At 33.6% G+C, this 17,857-nt stretch overlaps 2 protein-coding genes across 2 annotated transcripts; one reads left to right on the top strand and one right to left on the bottom strand.

Moving 5' to 3' along the window:
- Positions 1 to 4,325: 4,325 nt before the first annotated feature.
- LOC113770837 lies at positions 4,326 to 7,583 on the bottom strand. Its single transcript, XM_027315434.1, has 2 exons — positions 7,378 to 7,583; positions 4,326 to 4,937 (listed from the first exon to the last, which is right to left on the bottom strand). The coding sequence occupies exons 1-2, from the start codon at positions 7,446 to 7,448 to the stop codon at positions 4,502 to 4,504; spliced, it is 507 nt and encodes a 168-aa protein (XP_027171235.1). The 5' UTR covers positions 7,449 to 7,583; the 3' UTR covers positions 4,326 to 4,501.
- A 241-nt stretch (positions 7,584 to 7,824) lies between these two features.
- Positions 7,825 to 16,154, top strand: LOC113771628. The gene is made up of 6 exons (XM_027316201.1): positions 7,825 to 7,899; positions 12,032 to 12,198; positions 13,586 to 15,369; positions 15,463 to 15,667; positions 15,770 to 15,939; positions 16,033 to 16,154. Exons 1-6 carry the CDS (start codon positions 7,825 to 7,827, stop codon positions 16,152 to 16,154), a joined length of 2,523 nt encoding a protein of 840 aa, XP_027172002.1.
- The last annotated feature ends 1,703 nt before the right edge of the window (positions 16,155 to 17,857 follow it).

Genomic DNA, 17,857 nt, shown 5'->3' on the forward strand with positions numbered 1-17,857 from the left:
AATAATTCAACATGAAATAAAGTTTAAAAATTATTTTGATCTTTGTGAATTCATTTCTCCATATAATATGAAATTTTGGTAAAACAAAATGTAATCTTTCTTTCTAATTACCTTTTGCTTTCTTTTTATTTATTTGGTAAAAGGATATCTGTCTATGTTATCTATAATCATATATATATATATATATATATAGATATATATAATCATATTATTTTATCTATATTATATTCTCCTGATTAAGAAGCATAGCTTCACTTCTTGTTGTAAATGAACAGTTATCAATTTGTTAATTGGACGAGGAGAGGAGGTGGAAAGTTTCCAGTGAACAGCAAGAAAGTCTTTTTGGAAGATATCTGACAAAAATACTTTTGAATACTAGTCCCTACTCCTTTTTTTTTTTTCTTCTTTAACTTTTTGGTAAGAAAAGGAGAGTCCCTATTCCTTGATCTGCCCTTTTGGCACTTTATATTTTTTAGTGCATAATGGAAATGTAGCTTTATTTGATTCCAAATTCACAATTAAACTGTAAACAAGAATCAATTTATTTCTTGTCAGCTATAGGATGTGCATTCATCTATAACATGCCAATAATTTCATGGGATTGGACTGCAATAATTTGGGTAATGTACACTTATTATCTGAATGGCACGTCTCTGTTGCAAAAGCAGAGTGTCCTTTTCTACATGCCAAGCACTAGATTTTCCTATCTGATTGATTTACTACTTGCCAAAAAAAAAAAAAAAAAAAAACTTTGAGGTCAATGGCATCCAAAAATTTTGGCATCACGCCACCAAAACCTAGCTAAAGAAACAAACAATTATCACCAAAAAAAGTTGCTACTGGTAGAAGAGGCTTCATTTTTTACTTGATGTAAAATGTACAATAACTGCACAATTATATCAAACTCCCGGTCTTACTTGCTCCAAATCAATTTACTACATATGACAGGCAAGGAACTGGGAGATATTTCAAAGGATAAATTACATGTAACTTTCTGCGATTTCATCTATTGTTACATGACCCACTAATATTTTAAAATGAATACTTAACCTCTTATGATTTTGTGTAAAGTAAAAATTTGATGAAAAATAACCTATGTGACGTCGTTAGTTAAAATATTAATAGTGCCCTTACTTAAATGTTAAATCAATCAACAACTTAACTACCTTATATAAAAGTATAGGAAGATTACATGGATAAATACAAAAATCACAAGAGGGTAAAGTGATTATTTATATAAATCATAAGGGAATTACATGGATATTAATACTTTATCACATGCGCCTTTAAAGCGCACTTGGTATAAACGCCATAACTAATGATGCATTTCATCAATTTTTCATTTTACATAAATTTACAGGGAGTTATGTGACTATTTTAAAACCTTACGGGACCATCTGGCATTAGGTAAATTCACAGCGGATAACAAGTAATTTACCCTATTTCAAAATATTACAAGCTAACTTCAGTAGCTATAGTTCACCTTGCGGTTGATGCTGTACGGATGATCACTACCTCTTGGACCAAGGTCCCTTTAATCAAGGAGAATTGGACCCTTGCTTTGCAGCTTAAAATGGAGTACCTGATTCTTTCAATCTTGTTTTAGCTAGTTTTTTTTTTTTTTTTTTATTTCACTGGTACAAGTTTCTTCATTTTTGTAACGGAGTGTATAGTTTCGTTAATATAACTGATGTAAGTATATGAGAGTTCTCTCTTTTAGTCCAACTTAGATGCTAATTAATGAAAAGCTATTATTAAAAAAAAAAGGTTGAGCCACCTCTTGGCATTAACAACTCTGATTATCATTTCAAACAGTAAACACGTATGAATTCTTTTGAAATTTTCAGTTCTGCAGTGCAATAACAAAAGCCAATCTTTGATTCCATAAGCCAACAGCTTAAGTGATATTAACAATTTATGTGATGACAAGTAAAAATTGCAAAAAGCAAGTAAACGAGACTTTCTTTTAAGTCAATGATATGCAACTGACCACATACTTCTTTTTATGCAATTTCAGATGTCCTTAATTCCCAACTGTTCATGCAACAATATACACAAAATGATTTTTCAATAGTAAGCAAGTATGCAACAAAAATAAAAGCAATAAGACGAGACAAAATGAACAAAAAGCCAGAAAAAAAAAAGATAAAGAAAAAATGCTAACCAATTTTTGGTTACCTTGAAATGTTGGAAAACAAAAATCTCAGCCCTTATTTGTATGCTTCGACTGGAAGATGTTGAGAAAGATGATAAGCTGCCAAATCCGCCAATACTTCCCTTTCTGGCTTCTACTTTGTGGGCTAGTTTTCAATACCTTTTCATGTAGAGGCACGAATGAATGAGAACATGATCCACATTGGTGAGAGAGAGTAAAAATTGGGAGATCACGGGGAAGGTTTTGGAAATCAGACTCATTATGAAGGAATCAGTCGAAAGTTTGTAAACATGCATATCTTTCTTTGGGTAAGTTTTATGAGCGAAATTATATATATCCAGCTAGTCCTTTTCATCCATCCGTGTAGCTTCTCAGCAGGAACCACATTGTTCAATTTATGAAATTATGATTCAAGACTTTGCTAAAGTCGGTCAATGTAAAAAAGGTGGAACTAGTAAAGCATGCCGAAGTGTTTAAAATTGAAACAACAACAAATGCTCTTTTCACCTTCCACCCTCCTTCGTGCTAAAGCTAAAGTTGAGGAGTCGGGGGAAAATGAAAACGAAAAAAGAAGGGAAAAATCGTTTTGTTGCTGAACTGTTTAAATTTTAAAAATGCATTTGAGTCACGCCTTCTCTGCATGAGGATGCGTGGCACTTAGTACCATTTCCATTTATAATGAAAAGTATATGTCAATTGTGTTAACGTTATATGGTGCTATTTGGAACGTACATTCTAAATTTCTTTTTTAGCCACAATATGATATTTAAAAGTTGGGAACGGTTGTCACCAGCAACCATTCTTGCCTCATTTTCTAGTACGTTAACATTAAGTTAGTTTAATTGGTAATTTGCCTCATTTTCTACAGCATAGTGTGGATTTTTCCCAATTACTCTAGTATGGTTATTAGTACATAAGTTAAAGCGTTTTTTGAAAAAGCTATTCAGTGAATACAACTTTTGAGCAATAAATGCCTAGACAAATAAAAATTTTTTTTTTAAGAAACATATTATATTTAGTGAATGCAATTTTTAAGAAATATTATATTTAGGGTCCGTTTGTTTCGGGTGAAAATGTTTTCCAGGAAAATATTTTCCTAATTTCTCGTGTTTGGTTGCACAAAAGTTACTGAAAACATTTTCCTATGTAAAATATTTTCACTCATCTTATGGAAAACAACTTCCCTTCCAAACTTACTAAAGTTGTTTTCCGAAATGCATGCATCCCGCCTGTAGTATGTTCCAAATTTACTGAAAACATCTTGTAGTATGTTCTTTTTTTTTTTTAGTGTAAACAGGAGGATTCGAATCCAAGACTTCTTCCTTACACTCCCTCCCCCGTACCATCCAACCCAACCCAACCCCCCGCCTAGTATATTCAAAATAAAAAAAAAACCCATCCTGCTCATCCTATGCTAGTAATTAATTATGTATAATAGAAACATTCTTTTCTAGAGAAACTTTCAGCAGTGAGAGTGCAAGATATATGTCACAATAAGCATTGCATATGATTGATTTTTGACACTAAATAGCCAGCAATTTGTTTATTGCTTTAGGAGATATTTTTTATTCATATATACATTTCTCCAAGATTTTTTAAAGTTAAACAATGAGATAAATTTTCTTATTTTGCATGGAAAGAAGTATGTAGTTATAATGTGTAGAAAGTAAAGATAGAGATAAAAGTGAAAATATTTCAAAAGTTAAACAAACACCAGAAAAATGAAGTAAGAAAATATTTTCAATAAACTAACCAAACACCTGAAAATGATGAAAGGGAAATGATTTTTATGAAAAATTACTTCCACGGAAAATATTTTCCCAAGGAAAACATTTTACTTCCAACCAAACAGACCCTTAGTGAATACGTTTTTCATCTTTTGTATGAAAACTACCACTCTTTGTAAATTTCCTTTAAAAGATCATACTCTTGGGAATTTACTCCTCAAGAGGACCGTGTGCAGCCTTTCAAACTACTACACAGATAGAGGTGCATATTTATCTAGTATCCACAAAATCTTAGTGAAGTACTTATGTTTTACTATATATTTATTTGTTATTACTACCAGACTATGTATTAGACCATGAGAAAAGAAAAGGGAAAGCAATTAGCATTTATACTGTCAATCAAAAGACTAAAAAGATTTGCGTAAATGAAGTTCACTATTTCTTTCAATCTCAGGCCTTAGATTTCACCTCAATTTTATTTTTAATTCTCTTCCCTCTGGCTCAACCACTTAGAGTCTTACAGAATACAGAGTAATAAAAAAATTTAAAAAAAGGGAGAAAAAAAGATCCCGAAGGAGATCAATCCCATCCTAATAATGCTGTCTAATCAATTTTATCATCAACTGTGGTTCTCCAAATTCTGCTGATTTTCCAGCAAAAGCCCGTCAAAATGCCGGCTTTGCTCAGTAAATTGGACCACCTGATCTTGCATCTTTCTCACATGGCCTCCAACCAAGAAAAGTTTCCAAAACTTCTCCTGTTGTACCCTTCTCTGCAATGCAATGAAATCATTCTCTAATTTTCCAACATCCTCCAACCAATTCTTCACCTCTGATTTCCTCTTCTGTCGTCCTGATAGCTCAGCTCTTTCCACTGTCTCCTCTAAGTCAGATGCTCTGCTGCTCAACGCCTTCAAATTCCTAGCCAGCAATTGCATGTCTGATCTCCAACCCAAGTAACTTGTCCCCGTATCCACCGATACATCTGCAGCCCTTTCAACCGCTATGTCCTCTACCTTCTCTTTAAACTTGCCAAGCAGTCTTGCCACTTCGGATATAAGCATGGTTCGCCAAATCGGCCGAGTCTGAGTTGACTCGGCCGAGTCATAACCGGAACGGGACTCACCGGTACGATACCGACCCCCGCATCGCCGTTTCACCGGAATCCGAGTTGACTCGGATTGACTCGGTCGATATTTACCGAGTCAACTCAAATCAATAAGAAATCAGTAAAACTTACCGAGTTTGGCCGAGTCAACTCGCGAGTCAGACAACAAAATCACCCACATGATTTCTTCTTTCTCCCACCGGTTGCCATCCTCATTCCATCACTTCTGCTAGTGCAACCCATCATAATTAGTTGAGGTTTCTTGAGGGTTGTGATTGTAAGACTCGTAATTTCGTTGGGATTGATCATAATCTTCAGATTGGGAGTACAACAAGAAGAATTGGAGCAAATTTGGAAGTAAGATGAATCTGTAAAAATTTTGTGGGATTCGGGGTTTTGGAAATTTTTGTAGGTGGTGGTAAACTGGTAATGGTGGTGGATCTTGAGAAGAGAGAGACAGAGAGAAATAAAGGGGGGGAGGCGGTGGAAAGATGAATCTGTAAAAATTTTGTGGGATTCGGGGTTTTGGAGAGGGAAAATCATCCAAAACGTCCCTCACATTTTGTAAAATAACTTTTTTCGTCCCTCACTTTTAAAAGTGTAATTTTATATCCCTTACATATTCATATCGGACAAATTTAGTCCCTAACTAGATTTCCGATCATTTTTTGGCCGGAATCCATCATGTGCAAGGCACGTGATCATTTTTGAAGGGTAAATTTGTCAAATTATATTTTACACAATCTGATCTATAGTCCTTCACATTTTATAAAATAATTTTTTTCGTCCCTCACATTTTATAAAATGATTTTTTTCATCCCTCACATTTCACAAAATGAATTTCTCCATCCCTCACATTTCAAAAATGAATTTTTCATTTCTCACTAATTATGTGTGTGAATACATTTTTTTAAACACATGTATATGTCTATTTGATTTTGCTTAATAATAATAGCATAAACACATGTATGTAATTGGGCCCAACTTGTGGGCTATCTTCTCTTTTTGTGTGATTATGACTAATATTTACCAATAGAACCTTAATTTGCATATTCTTATTGTATTTTGACCGAAAATAGCTTTATTTGCCAACTTGACAATGAATGCAAGATTATTTACTGGCTAATACCAGATGAAATCAAATGATCGCGTATAATATATGGTATTCGTATTGTTAAGTGAAATCAAATAGACACATACATATATTTATGCTATTTGTATTATTAAGCAAAATCAAATAGACATATACATGTGTTTAAACAAAATGTATTCACACACATTTTTTTTAGGGTTTCCCTCACATACATAATTAGTGAGGGATGGAAATATTCATTTTTTGAAATGTAAGGGATGAAGAAATTCATTTTGTGAAATGTAAGGGATGAAAAAATCATTTTATAAAATGTGAGGGACGGAAAAAATTATTTTATAAAATGTGGAGGACTATAGATCATATTATGTAAAATATAATTTGACAAATTTACCCTTCAAAAATGATCACGTGCCTTGCACGTGATGGATTCCGGCCAAAAAAAGATTGGAAACCTAGTTAGGGACTAAATTTGACCGATGTGAATATGTAAGAGACATAAAATTACACTTTTAAAAGTCAGGGACGAAAAAAGTCATTTTACAAAATGTGATGGATGTTTTGGACGATTTTCCCTTTTGGAGATTTTTGTGGGTGGTGGTAAACTGGTAATGGTGGTGGAGCTTGAGAAGAGAGAGACAGAGAAATAAAGTGGGGAAGGCGGTGGAATGGAAACGTTTTCTAGGGATTATGGGAGGCAGTGTGGGTTGTGTACGTGGGAATGTGAGAGGATAGAATGGAGTGAGGAGAGAGAGAGAGATAAACACCCAACAACAAAAAAAGAAAAAGAAAAAATTACAGCTAAATTACAGCTCAAAGGCTACCAGATTCTATCTCACGTCCTTTCCAACTTTCTCTCTAACCCGAACAAACATTTCTTGGTCAAAGGGGGATACCTAAAACTTCATTCCTCTGTTTTTTGAATGCATTCACGTTTCCATTCATTCAACATTTCAACCCCCCTGACACCAAAGGAACAAGAGATTAGAATAGTCCAACAAATATTAAATTGGATTAGTTAACAACAAATGAACTGGATTTTTTTCAACATCTTTTGTTTATTAATTAGAACTACGTCATTTTTTTTAAAGACTTACATGGTATCTATGTTAACTTAGGTTTTTTATCAAATTTAATTTGATAGTTGTATTGCTTATATTATTTTTTATTTTTAATAATTTTTTTTAGAATTTTTGAAAGTTTTATATACTTTAACTCGCGTATCACCCGATATTTAATCGATATACCGTGACGGATGTGGAACAACCGCGACCGCAACGCGACCGCGAACCATGGATATAACCTTCGCAATGATGTTCACAATGATTTGCAGCATCTTATCCACGGCCTTCCAAATTGCACCTGCCATCTAATACAATCCGACCAAAGAATGTTAGATTTCAAAATATAAAGAATTAACGAGAGTAACTGTGCCCTCTTGACCTGCAAAGCACGTGCCTCGTTGCTAGTTTATGTGTGTCAAGTAATATATAAAACCGTAACAGGAAAGATCTTTGACAATATAAACTATTCCTTAAAGTTTTGGTATACTGTTCAATTGAAAGTGCTGAGTATCTCACAAGCATGAGAAAAACTGGTGATGGATAAAAGGGATTGATAGACTTATAGGGGGAGAAGGCAATTCTCTTTAAGATGTTGACGTTGACGATGAAAATCATGGAAAACTGGTGAGAAAGTCTTGGGAAGAAACTTGGCAAAAGTAGAGGTGAGACCCACACTACAAAATGAAGGGTACTGAAATTGTTAAGATTTCGCAGCCTATATCAGTTGATACAAGATTAGATGTTAGAGAACTAATTGTATGCTTTATTTGTGAATGCTTTATTTGTATGGTTTTTAGTGTTATGACCAAATATTGTGGGCCAGCTTGAAGTTTTGCCGGTCATTTGGATGTAAAGTGGGCCGAGCTTGAAAATTTTGTCGATCATTTGGAATGGAATCTTTATTTCCAATATGGACTTGGACACTGATTATTTAAGTTTAGTACTAATATTTAGTTTCATTTTTATTAGTACTAATATTTGTTAGTATTATATTCTAAAAAGAATCCTAATCCTTTTAGTGATAGGAAGTCGCGAGTACCATTATATTGGGAGTAGGTCATAGGTTTTTGAGTTGGACATTAAAAATGAACGATTATATAGGTTTCTGGGTTAGACATTAAAAAGCAACGGTACTTCGGCCTTTGTGTTTCTTTCATTAGACAAAATAAACTTTCCCTTGTTCCTTTACTTCTTTTTCTCTTCAACAACGAACTCTAAAAATAATTTTGGCTACGAATCCGCCATGAGGAGTGGCTGAACTTTCTTTCTAGTTGGAGGATAAGCAAAGGTTTGGTTCGGAAAAAATTGTGAGATCTAACTTAATTTTGTTTGTTTTATTTATTTATAAATATTTATATATTCGTTATTGAGATGAATGTTTTGTTTGAATTAAATAAAGTCCTCTTATTTGGTTTGAGAAAATGATCTACTGCCATCTAAAATACCAAATTCGTGATTGTTTGGTAGGTTTAGGTTTTGTGGTGGGTGATATAATTTGATTATAGTAGAAACTTTCAAAGTATTGTCACGGGAGTATATAATCTAATCTAAATAAATTGAACGAACTTGTGTATTTGTTAGTTAGAACTAGTAGGCTTTCTAATAATTAATGCTGTTAATAGGGTAAATTCTACGAGTTTGTTTAGGATTACTTAATTGACAAAGGAAATAATCACATAATTTGGCAAAGGAAATAATCACCTAGTTTGTTGTGATTATCAAGGCAATAAGGAGAGTCAGGTTGCAAGAGTTTGTTGACAATCATAACCAATTTATTTATAAATAAATGATTTTATCCTTACATCAACGATCAGTAAATGAATCAAACTGGAGATTAGACCTTTGACATTGCAAGTCATGGGAAACGTCCAGCGAAGTTGCAAGAGTGGCCTATGAAGTTGACTGGCATGTAGAATTCACGGAAGAGTTAGATTGAATATTAGAGTCAGTGCTCTTCATTTGATTAAAGATTTTGAAATGCTAGAAAACCACCAAAAATATTAGATCTAATTCTTATGCCTGTATTCAAAATTGAGAAAACATTTTTTTCCATCCTACCACCTCTTCCCACACCCCTCCCACTCTTAACTGTCAGGTCTAATATTCGAACTCTGAACTTTTAAGATTTCTTTATAGATCTAGTGGTCAAGTTGAAAGTTGATAAGTTTCCAAAACTGCAAATTCAATGAATGAGTTCCTCCGCTTCCACTTTGTGGACTAGTATTTATTTATAATTTCATGGACAGAGAGGCTAATTACTCAGATTATTGACCAAAAAAAGATTAATCGCACATGTATGGCTCTGACAGGGTTTTGGTACGAAAATTTTCAGTCGTCTTTTGGGTGCGATTAATCTTTTTTTGGTCAATAATCTGAGTAATTAGCCGGACAGAGATGGGATGAATGATAACACAATCAACACTAAGGACCACATAGGGTTGGTGCTGGGAAATCACATTTATAATTTCAAGTGGAGAAATTCTATGTTATAATTATAGGTGGTAAACCAACACACTTAAATAAATTTACTCATACCTGCCCATAAATAGATGGGTATGGGTATCTTAAATTTTTGTAGATGGATATAAATGGGTTACCCAATAATACACATTAAATGGGTATTATTGAGTAACCCATCAAACCCAATTAACCCATTTAAAATTCTCTTCCCCCACCCATTTTTTTTTCAAATTTTTCATTTTGTCATGATGTTAACTACTTTTGTTTCATTATTATTATTATTTGTTGATTTTATCTTATTATTTTATTTTTTCTTAGTTTGTTAACTTGCTCTTTTTTAGCATTACCAATTTATGATAAGTTTTAGTCTCTTTTCTTATCTTTCTAAAATGAATTTTAAATTTATTTATGAAAAAAATATTAGGGGTTCAAAATTTTTGGATTAAGTTTTTATATTAACTTTTAGAGTACTTAGATCAAAATTTTTATTCTTATTATTCAATTATTAAATAATTTGTAATTTTGCGACATAGAGTATAAATGGAAAAAAAATTGATAATTAGACTTATTGAACATTATACGTAAATATTTAAAATTAATAATGGGTACAAAGAGCGGTATAAATTGATAACTTAGTTTGCAAAAATAAATTTAAATGAGTTTACAAAAAATTAAAATAAATGGGTTATAAATGGATAATTGGGTTACCCAATTCATTTTTTGACTTACCTATTTATATCCATTTAATTAAATGGGTATAAATAGATTAATTCACTTATACCCATTACCCATTTTACCCAACCCAAACCCGTCCAAGTCACCCATTTTGGCACCTCTACCTTGAATCAAGACAAATTATCTTAAAAATTTGAAGAAGTTGAGAACCGCTAGACTCTGCTAAAAGACAAAAAAGTTTGTATCATATTTCGATCTCCCTTTCGCTGCTACAGAGATTATGATCGTCAAGTTTTGGTGAATGAATATTATAATTGGATCAAGATGTTGGTGTCAAGCAAAGATACGAAAACTCCTAAAGCTACTAAAGTCAGACGGATATGAGCTCATTATACCTGAATTGACAAGAAAACTTGAGGAAGCGGAAAACCTGGAGACTCTACCGAAAGCATGTATTATGACTGTTGATTGTTAAGGAAAGGATCGTAGAAGTTGAACTTAACAGCAGGCCACCAAAGACAGAAAAGCTACTAGAATTGCAATTGTTAAATACCTCATTTTCAACCAATTTGCTAGAGGTTAGTTGGCGATCGTGCAGAGTATAAAATACAACTTTGCCTCCATCCAAAGTACTGTATATATTTTTAAATCCAAAGAGTACGTTGCAACCCTAGAGAATTGCACTCTAAAATTTAGGCTAGAGTATTATTTGAAATATTATTTAGAATAATTACTGTAATACTTTTTGTGATATGATATATGTAAACTAAAAATGTGGTTGGAAATATAAAAAAGGTGGATTGAAAAATATGTTTATGATACAAGTGAAATAATTATTTGGAGTAATTGGCTATCCAAACAAACCCAGTAATACAGGCTCTCTACAAAAAATGTCTATTGCATATACTAAATATTAGGATAGAGACAAATTTAACTTAAATACCATCGATTCTCATAATATGTATTTCTCCTTTTGCTCGTGCAATATGATTTTTTAAAAACTATTTCCAAGCTCTGAGAAATTTTAAGATGTTGTGCTTTAATTATAAGAAAAATTACATGACTATTTTATTCACATGCATACTGATTCAGCACTTATGTTAAGTAATTAAGTAAGGGTTAATTTCACATACCTCCCCTGAGGTTTTTAACAATTACAGAGAGCTCCTCTCAAGTTTTAAAAATTACACTTACCTCCTTTATTTTCACTTTTAGGTAACATTTTAGGCCCAAAAGACTATACTTTTTCTCAAAATTCCTATAATGCCCTTGAGTTATAATTGACAACAAAAATGTAAAGGAAAAATATGGTTCACAATCTCTATTTCATTTATCTTTACTTATTATCACTATTACCTATTCATCAACATTCAAATTACTATTAAATAAATACTTATCTTTGTTCTAATGTTCCTTTTTTACCTAAAAATTTCTGATATAGACCATTGTATCAACTATAAACCTGTGTTTTCAGGCTCGGACCGGTCGGACCGGGAACCGGCCAGGCATCCGGTCCGAGCTAGCTAAAAAACTCGGCTGTTAAAAAACCGGTCAAACTCGGTCATAACTCGGGTTGGACCGGTGAACCGGAATTTTTGGTTAACTCCGATTTTTTATTTTTTTCCATTTCCGGCCTTTTTTTGGGTCAGACTTTGACAAATTGACCAACTAAAAACGCTAAAAATTGACTGAAAAAATAGAGCAAAATTGACAAAAGCTTTCGTGAGCTTCTGTTTGAGTGTTTCTTCTTCAGCCAATAGGCGATAACCTCGCCGATAACCACAGTAGTTCAGCCACCACCGCCGCTCTTGAGATCCATCGCCGATTTCTGGCCTCCATCGCTCTTGAGATCCACAGCCTTCAATCTCTGGCCTCCACCGCCGCAACACCACCAGTTCGTTCAGATTTCAAGAGAAGCAAGTAGTTAGCAAGCGGGTGAACTGAAGCTAAAGCCTAAATCTGGTAATTTTTACAATCTGAAGGCTATTATTGCTGATTTGTTATGCTAAAGTTGATATGTGGCTGGAATTTTTTGATTCATTATGCTGGGACTTCGGGATTGGATATTGCGGGTGTGAAACTAATACGAAGGCCACAACTGTTGTGCTCTGTTCTCAGTTCTCTCCCTTTCTTTTATGCACGTTTCTCCCTTTCCAGCTAACTGAATCACCTAGATGAAAGACAAATGTATCAGTTTGCAAATTTATTGTTGCCCGAATATGATGCCTGTGATTTTTCAAAAACTAAACTATTATGGCGTATGTTAAAAACTTTCTACCATTTTTACATGGATGAAATGGATGAGGATTACATGGAAGGGATGAAATGGATGAGGATTACTTTGAATGGAAGATGATTTTGAGAGGACAGACAAGTATGATAAACCTCCAGGTCCTATAATTTAGCACCGCCAATCATATGCATATTTTAATAGCTAGACCTTCTATTTTTGTTAACCATGAGCTTTAATGGTTTTATCCATTATAAAACGATAAAATGTTGACTGATTATGTTTCGTTAAATTGGAGATTTTACATTACTGGCTTATGAATCTGAACCCTGTCTTAGCTTATAGGAATAAGGTTTATAACTCTGGCATTTTCTTATGGCTCTAGATATTAAACAGGCAGCAGCCCTAATTGCCAAACTTGAAGGAAATCCACTATTTGCCAAATTTTGTTTCTTGGGCACTGTAATGGTTGTTGCTCAAGAAACAAGACAGGCCAAATTTTGTTTCTTGGGCACTGTAATTGTTGCCAAACTGTAATGGTTGTTTCTTGGGCACTGTAATTTTTGGAATCAAGGCAGGCGCAATTCCACTGGTTTAGTAACAAGACTCCACTGGTTTTGTAAACAAGACAGGCGCAATTCCAAAATGATTTAGCAATCAAAAAATTTTTCATTCCTACTCTTCTTTTTTTAGTAATTGAGCAATGATAGTGAAATGGGACTTGAAGTTGTTGTCTCTCTTAAATTAAATTAAGTCTCTGTTCAAGACCTGTGAAAGCCTTCTTCCACTGCCTTGGTTCCTTCTTTTTCCTGTTGAAACAACTGCTGGAGTTTTACACTTTTCATATACGCTTAATGTCATTGCCAACAAGCCTTTGAAAAACCATATAGTTCCTGCGGACTTCAATTTCAACATACTTTTAGCTTTGATATTCTTTTCTCATACTCAATGGCTGTGCATATATGGCTAATGATAGCTAATGTCTGTGCATATATGGCTATGCATAATTGCTGTAGATTTTCATTTATAGGAGATTTTTTAAATTATTTAATATTTTCAATGTTCTTTCTAATGTAGGACAATGGAAGGTACCGATTCACAGTCCACACCAACAAATGAAGGATCGGCATCAAAGTCAAGTTCTGAAAATGTTAGGCAAAAAACTGATATAGCTTGGAGATATGCTATAGAAGGACAAGATTCACAAGGTAGAAGAATTTTGATATGTCAATGGTGCAGTAGTATTTTTAGAGGGGGAGGTATTAATCGAGTGAAGCATCATCTTGCAAAAGTAAAGGGTAATGTGGCTCCATGCAAAAATGTGCCAAATGATGTTCAGCAGATAATGGAAGATTCATTGAACGAAAATGTTAAAAAAGCAAAAGAGAAAAAAGGGATATTTGAAATTGGAAATCCATTGGGCCGAAGTGTAGCGGGATTTGAAGATGATGATATTCAAGAAATTCCTCATCTAAAAACAAAGACTCAAACTAACATGAGTGGGAATAAGGGAAAAAGAAAGGCACATGGCATTGAATCTTATATGACAGGTAAATCTCTTGATCGCTCTCAACCGAGTATCAAGTCTTGTATGCAAAGTAAAGAGAGATGGCATGATACTGACATGGCTATAGCTTTGTGGTTTTATGATGCATGTATTCCAATGAATGCTTGTAATTCTCCCTATTACCAACAAGCAATTGGAAAAATAACAAGTATGGGTCATGGTTATCAAGGACCTAGTTATCATGCTTTAAGGGTAACTTTGTTGAAAGATGCAAAGAAGCAAGTTGAATTAATTGTTGACAATCTACGTAGTAAATGGGCTGAAACTGGTTCCACAATTATGGGTGATGGCTGGAAGGATAATAGGCAAAGAAGTTTGATCAATTTTTTGGTCTATTGTCCTAGTGGGATCTCATTTATCAAATCTGTTGATGCTTCAGATTTTGAGTCTAATGCTGAATATTTGTGTAATCTGTTTTCAGAAATTGTTGAGATTGTTGGATCTAGTAATGTTGTTCACATGGTCACAGATAATGCAAGCAATTATAAAGCTGCCGGTCGATTACTTTCTGAAAAATATCCTACAATTAGTTGGTCTCCTTGTGCAGCACATTGTTTGAATTTAATTATGAAAGATATTGGAGAAATGACTCATGTGAAAGATGTAATTACTCTTGCTTCAAGAGTCACTGTGTATGTTCATAATCGAAAGTGGATTCTTAGTTGGTTAAGAAAAAGGCCTGGTTGGAGAGAGATTTTTCGTCCTGCGGAAACACGATTTGGTACTAATTTTATTGCTTTGAAGAATCTTCATGATTTGAAACAACATTTGGAGGCTTTAGTGACTTCTAGTGCATACAAGAGAGAGTTGAAAAATGAAAAAGGTAAAGAAGTCAAACAAATTGTTGTTGATGGGAAGTTTTGGAATAATTGTTTGATTATTGTGAGAATTATGGGTCCAATTATGCGCTTGTTGCGCATTTGTGATTCTGATGAAAAACCATCATTGGGTTATGTATATGAAGGCATGTGGAGAGTTGTTAATGGCATTAAAGAGCTGTTTAAGAAAAAGAAAAAGTTCTATGGTCCATACATTGATATAATTGATAGGAGGTGGGATAATATGTTGGAAAAAGATCTTCATGCAGCTGCCTTTTGGTTGAATCCGGCCTTTCAATATGATAAGGATAGCCCTTGTCACATGCCTGAGATTATGAAAAGTGTTTTAGAAGTCATGCAAAAGCTAAAAATGGATGGACTTCAATATATGATGGATGAAATATCAATGTTTAGGTCAAAGGATCAAAGTTTTGGATTTGAATTTGCTCAAAATACTCACAAAACTGCCCGTCCAGGTATGCCTACTCTAATTTCACATTGATTATGTTAAGAATTACTTTTGTTGGTTTTTTTTAAAAAAGATTACTAATTATGTCTTACTAATATAGATGAGTGGTGGAAATTGTTTGGTAATGATGCTCCACATTTACAAAAGTTGGCAATTAAACTCTTGAGCCAAACATCTTCTTCTTCGGGATGTGAACGCAATTGGAGTGTATTTGAACGCATCCATACCAAAAAGAGAAATAGACTTGAGCATCAAAGGTTGAATGATCTTGTTTATATTCATTATAATTTACGTTTGAAGAATATGTATGGAATTACTATTATACATGCTTACTTTCTTTTGTAAATTTATTACTTTTTTAAAATTACTTACTTCTTTTATTTTTTTTGCTCTTTTTTTCATTGTAGGCTTTCATATAAAAAGAGGTCTTATGATCCGGTGGATTATGAAACTATTGATAAAGTTGAATTTTGGGTAATTGATGAGGAACAAGAAGGAGAGCTTGATTATGATGAGTTAGAAGAAATGATTGAAGAAGAATTTCCCAAAACTAGCGAGAAAGAAGCCTCTCAATCACGTAAGTTTATATTTACTAACTTTATTTAAGTTTCTTTTTAATTTGTGTCTATTTTTGAATATTTTTATTTATGAGTATTTAAATGATTTGTAGATAAGAAAGACACAAATATTGTGCAACTTGATGATGAGGATGATGTTGATGATATCGACTTCGAAAGTTATGAAATTGGAGATAAGGATGATGAGGATGAAGATGAAGAATGGCTTAGATAGTTCTGTGGAACATGGTGTTTTATTTAGATTGATATTATCAAGCATTTGAACATGAACTTGTTACCTTATTTGGATTGCTATTTGTTAATGATTGAACATATATGGGATTTCTATTTTATAAATTTGTGAGTTTGGATGAATTTGGTGAATTGTTTGATGAATTAGATATAAATTTAGATGATTGGGTTCTTTGGTTATATTTTGTAAATTTGATTTGCAGGTATGTGTGTGTGTATATAATATATATATATATATATATATATATATGACGTATATATGACGTCATCCGAGTCGACCCCCTATCGACCCCGGTTGAACCCATTAACCCCTGACCCCCGACCTCTGCCGAGTCGAGTCCCGGTCCGAGTTTGAAAACATAGCTATAAACGCTACATCAAATACCAAAAAACTTACTAACAATCTCATATCAATCTCAAATTTTACTTAATACACAACAATATTCATCAATATCTCCAAATTTCAATTCCATAACTGCCACCTTTCTAATACAAAATAATCTAAGTCATTACTACCAATATCAATATCTGACAGGTGTCGAGCCTGTGCAATAATAATTACCTACTCAAAAAAATACAAATTTTGTATATAGCGGTGAGTAGGGTCGAATCCACAGGGATTGGGGATAATTTGTTTCCTCCAGAGTCCGAAGTATGGGGGATTTTTGGATAATATAAAATAATTAATTAACTAACTAATGAAACTACTGATAGAATTAAACAAGAATCAATCAATAGCCAATACGGTTCTAGTCAAAGGTGCAACTTTTCAGACACTGTCCATTCAACTGATCATCGATGCAAAGATAATTCAATTACTCATTACTAGATTGGTTATAGCCATCAACAAGCTCTAATAACCAACTTTTCCTTACTTTATCGATAACCAAGGTACGATCGTTGACTATTTCTCTAATCAAGAAACAACCCGAGGTACGATCGTAGGATTTAATTTCTCGATTGCATTAATAATTAGAAAAGCCCAACCCTAACCAACAAACACGCTACGAGGGTTTGTTTAAATTAGATCATACGTTTTCCTAACATGAAACCAATCACGCTAGTCGTCACTGGTATTAATCAATTGAACAATTACGGATTCAATCAATTAATATGACAGTAGATTATTAGGTTAATTCAAATATCGGGCCCTTGATATTCAAATAACAAAACAATCATAAGCAATTAAACCAGAAAACGTACGAATACCAATGAATAAAAGAAATAAGTAAAATAATTCGATCTCACAGATATTTGAAACCGCGTCTTCAAATTAACCCTTGACTAGAAAAATGAGTTATTTCATCTTCATGGAGGAAATTCCATGCAAAATTGCAGAAGTCATTCTCTCCGTTGGGGTTCGTGCCGAAGCAAAAAGTAAAAGAAAAGCACTCGCCGAATCGTACAGAGTCTAAAAAGCAAGAGAAAAGTCTTCAATCTCTGACAGAGAGGAAAAAGAAAACGAAAAGCTAATCTAATTCTTTTTCATCCGTGAATCTGGCTTTCTTTTGCCTTTTATAGCCGCCGCAGTAGAATTCCACAAAGAGTCTGAAGCAAAGTTTTTCCTTTTTGGGGTTTTAATCCCACGCATCCGGTGCACGTGGACCTGATTCCTTAATTAGTTCTCCTGCTGTCACCAAGCCTGCGGGTCCGGCTTTTGGGGAGTCCTGTACAATTTCTGGCGTG

The sequence above is a fragment of the Coffea eugenioides genome, chromosome 5, assembly GCF_003713205.1.
Source record: "Coffea eugenioides isolate CCC68of chromosome 5, Ceug_1.0, whole genome shotgun sequence".
In the NCBI taxonomy this organism is placed as follows: Eukaryota; Viridiplantae; Streptophyta; class Magnoliopsida; order Gentianales; family Rubiaceae; genus Coffea; species Coffea eugenioides.

Bases quoted from the DNA above. Each gene is read 5' to 3' on its own strand.
- LOC113770837 (XM_027315434.1), bottom strand. From the start codon at position 7,448: ATGGCAGGTGCAATTTGGAAGGCCGTGGATAAGATGCTGCAAATCATT. The intron at 4,938-7,377 runs ATCCATGGTTCG...AACCATGCTTAT, and splicing joins AACATCATTGCGAAGGTTAT to ATCCGAAGTGGCAAGACTGC.
- LOC113771628 (XM_027316201.1), top strand. From the start codon at position 7,825: ATGAAGGGTACTGAAATTGTTAAGATTTCGCAGCCTATATCAGTTGAT. The intron at 12,199-13,585 runs GTAGTTAGCAAG...TTTCTAATGTAG, and splicing joins TCAGATTTCAAGAGAAGCAA to GACAATGGAAGGTACCGATT. The intron at 15,370-15,462 runs GTATGCCTACTC...TTACTAATATAG, and splicing joins TCACAAAACTGCCCGTCCAG to ATGAGTGGTGGAAATTGTTT.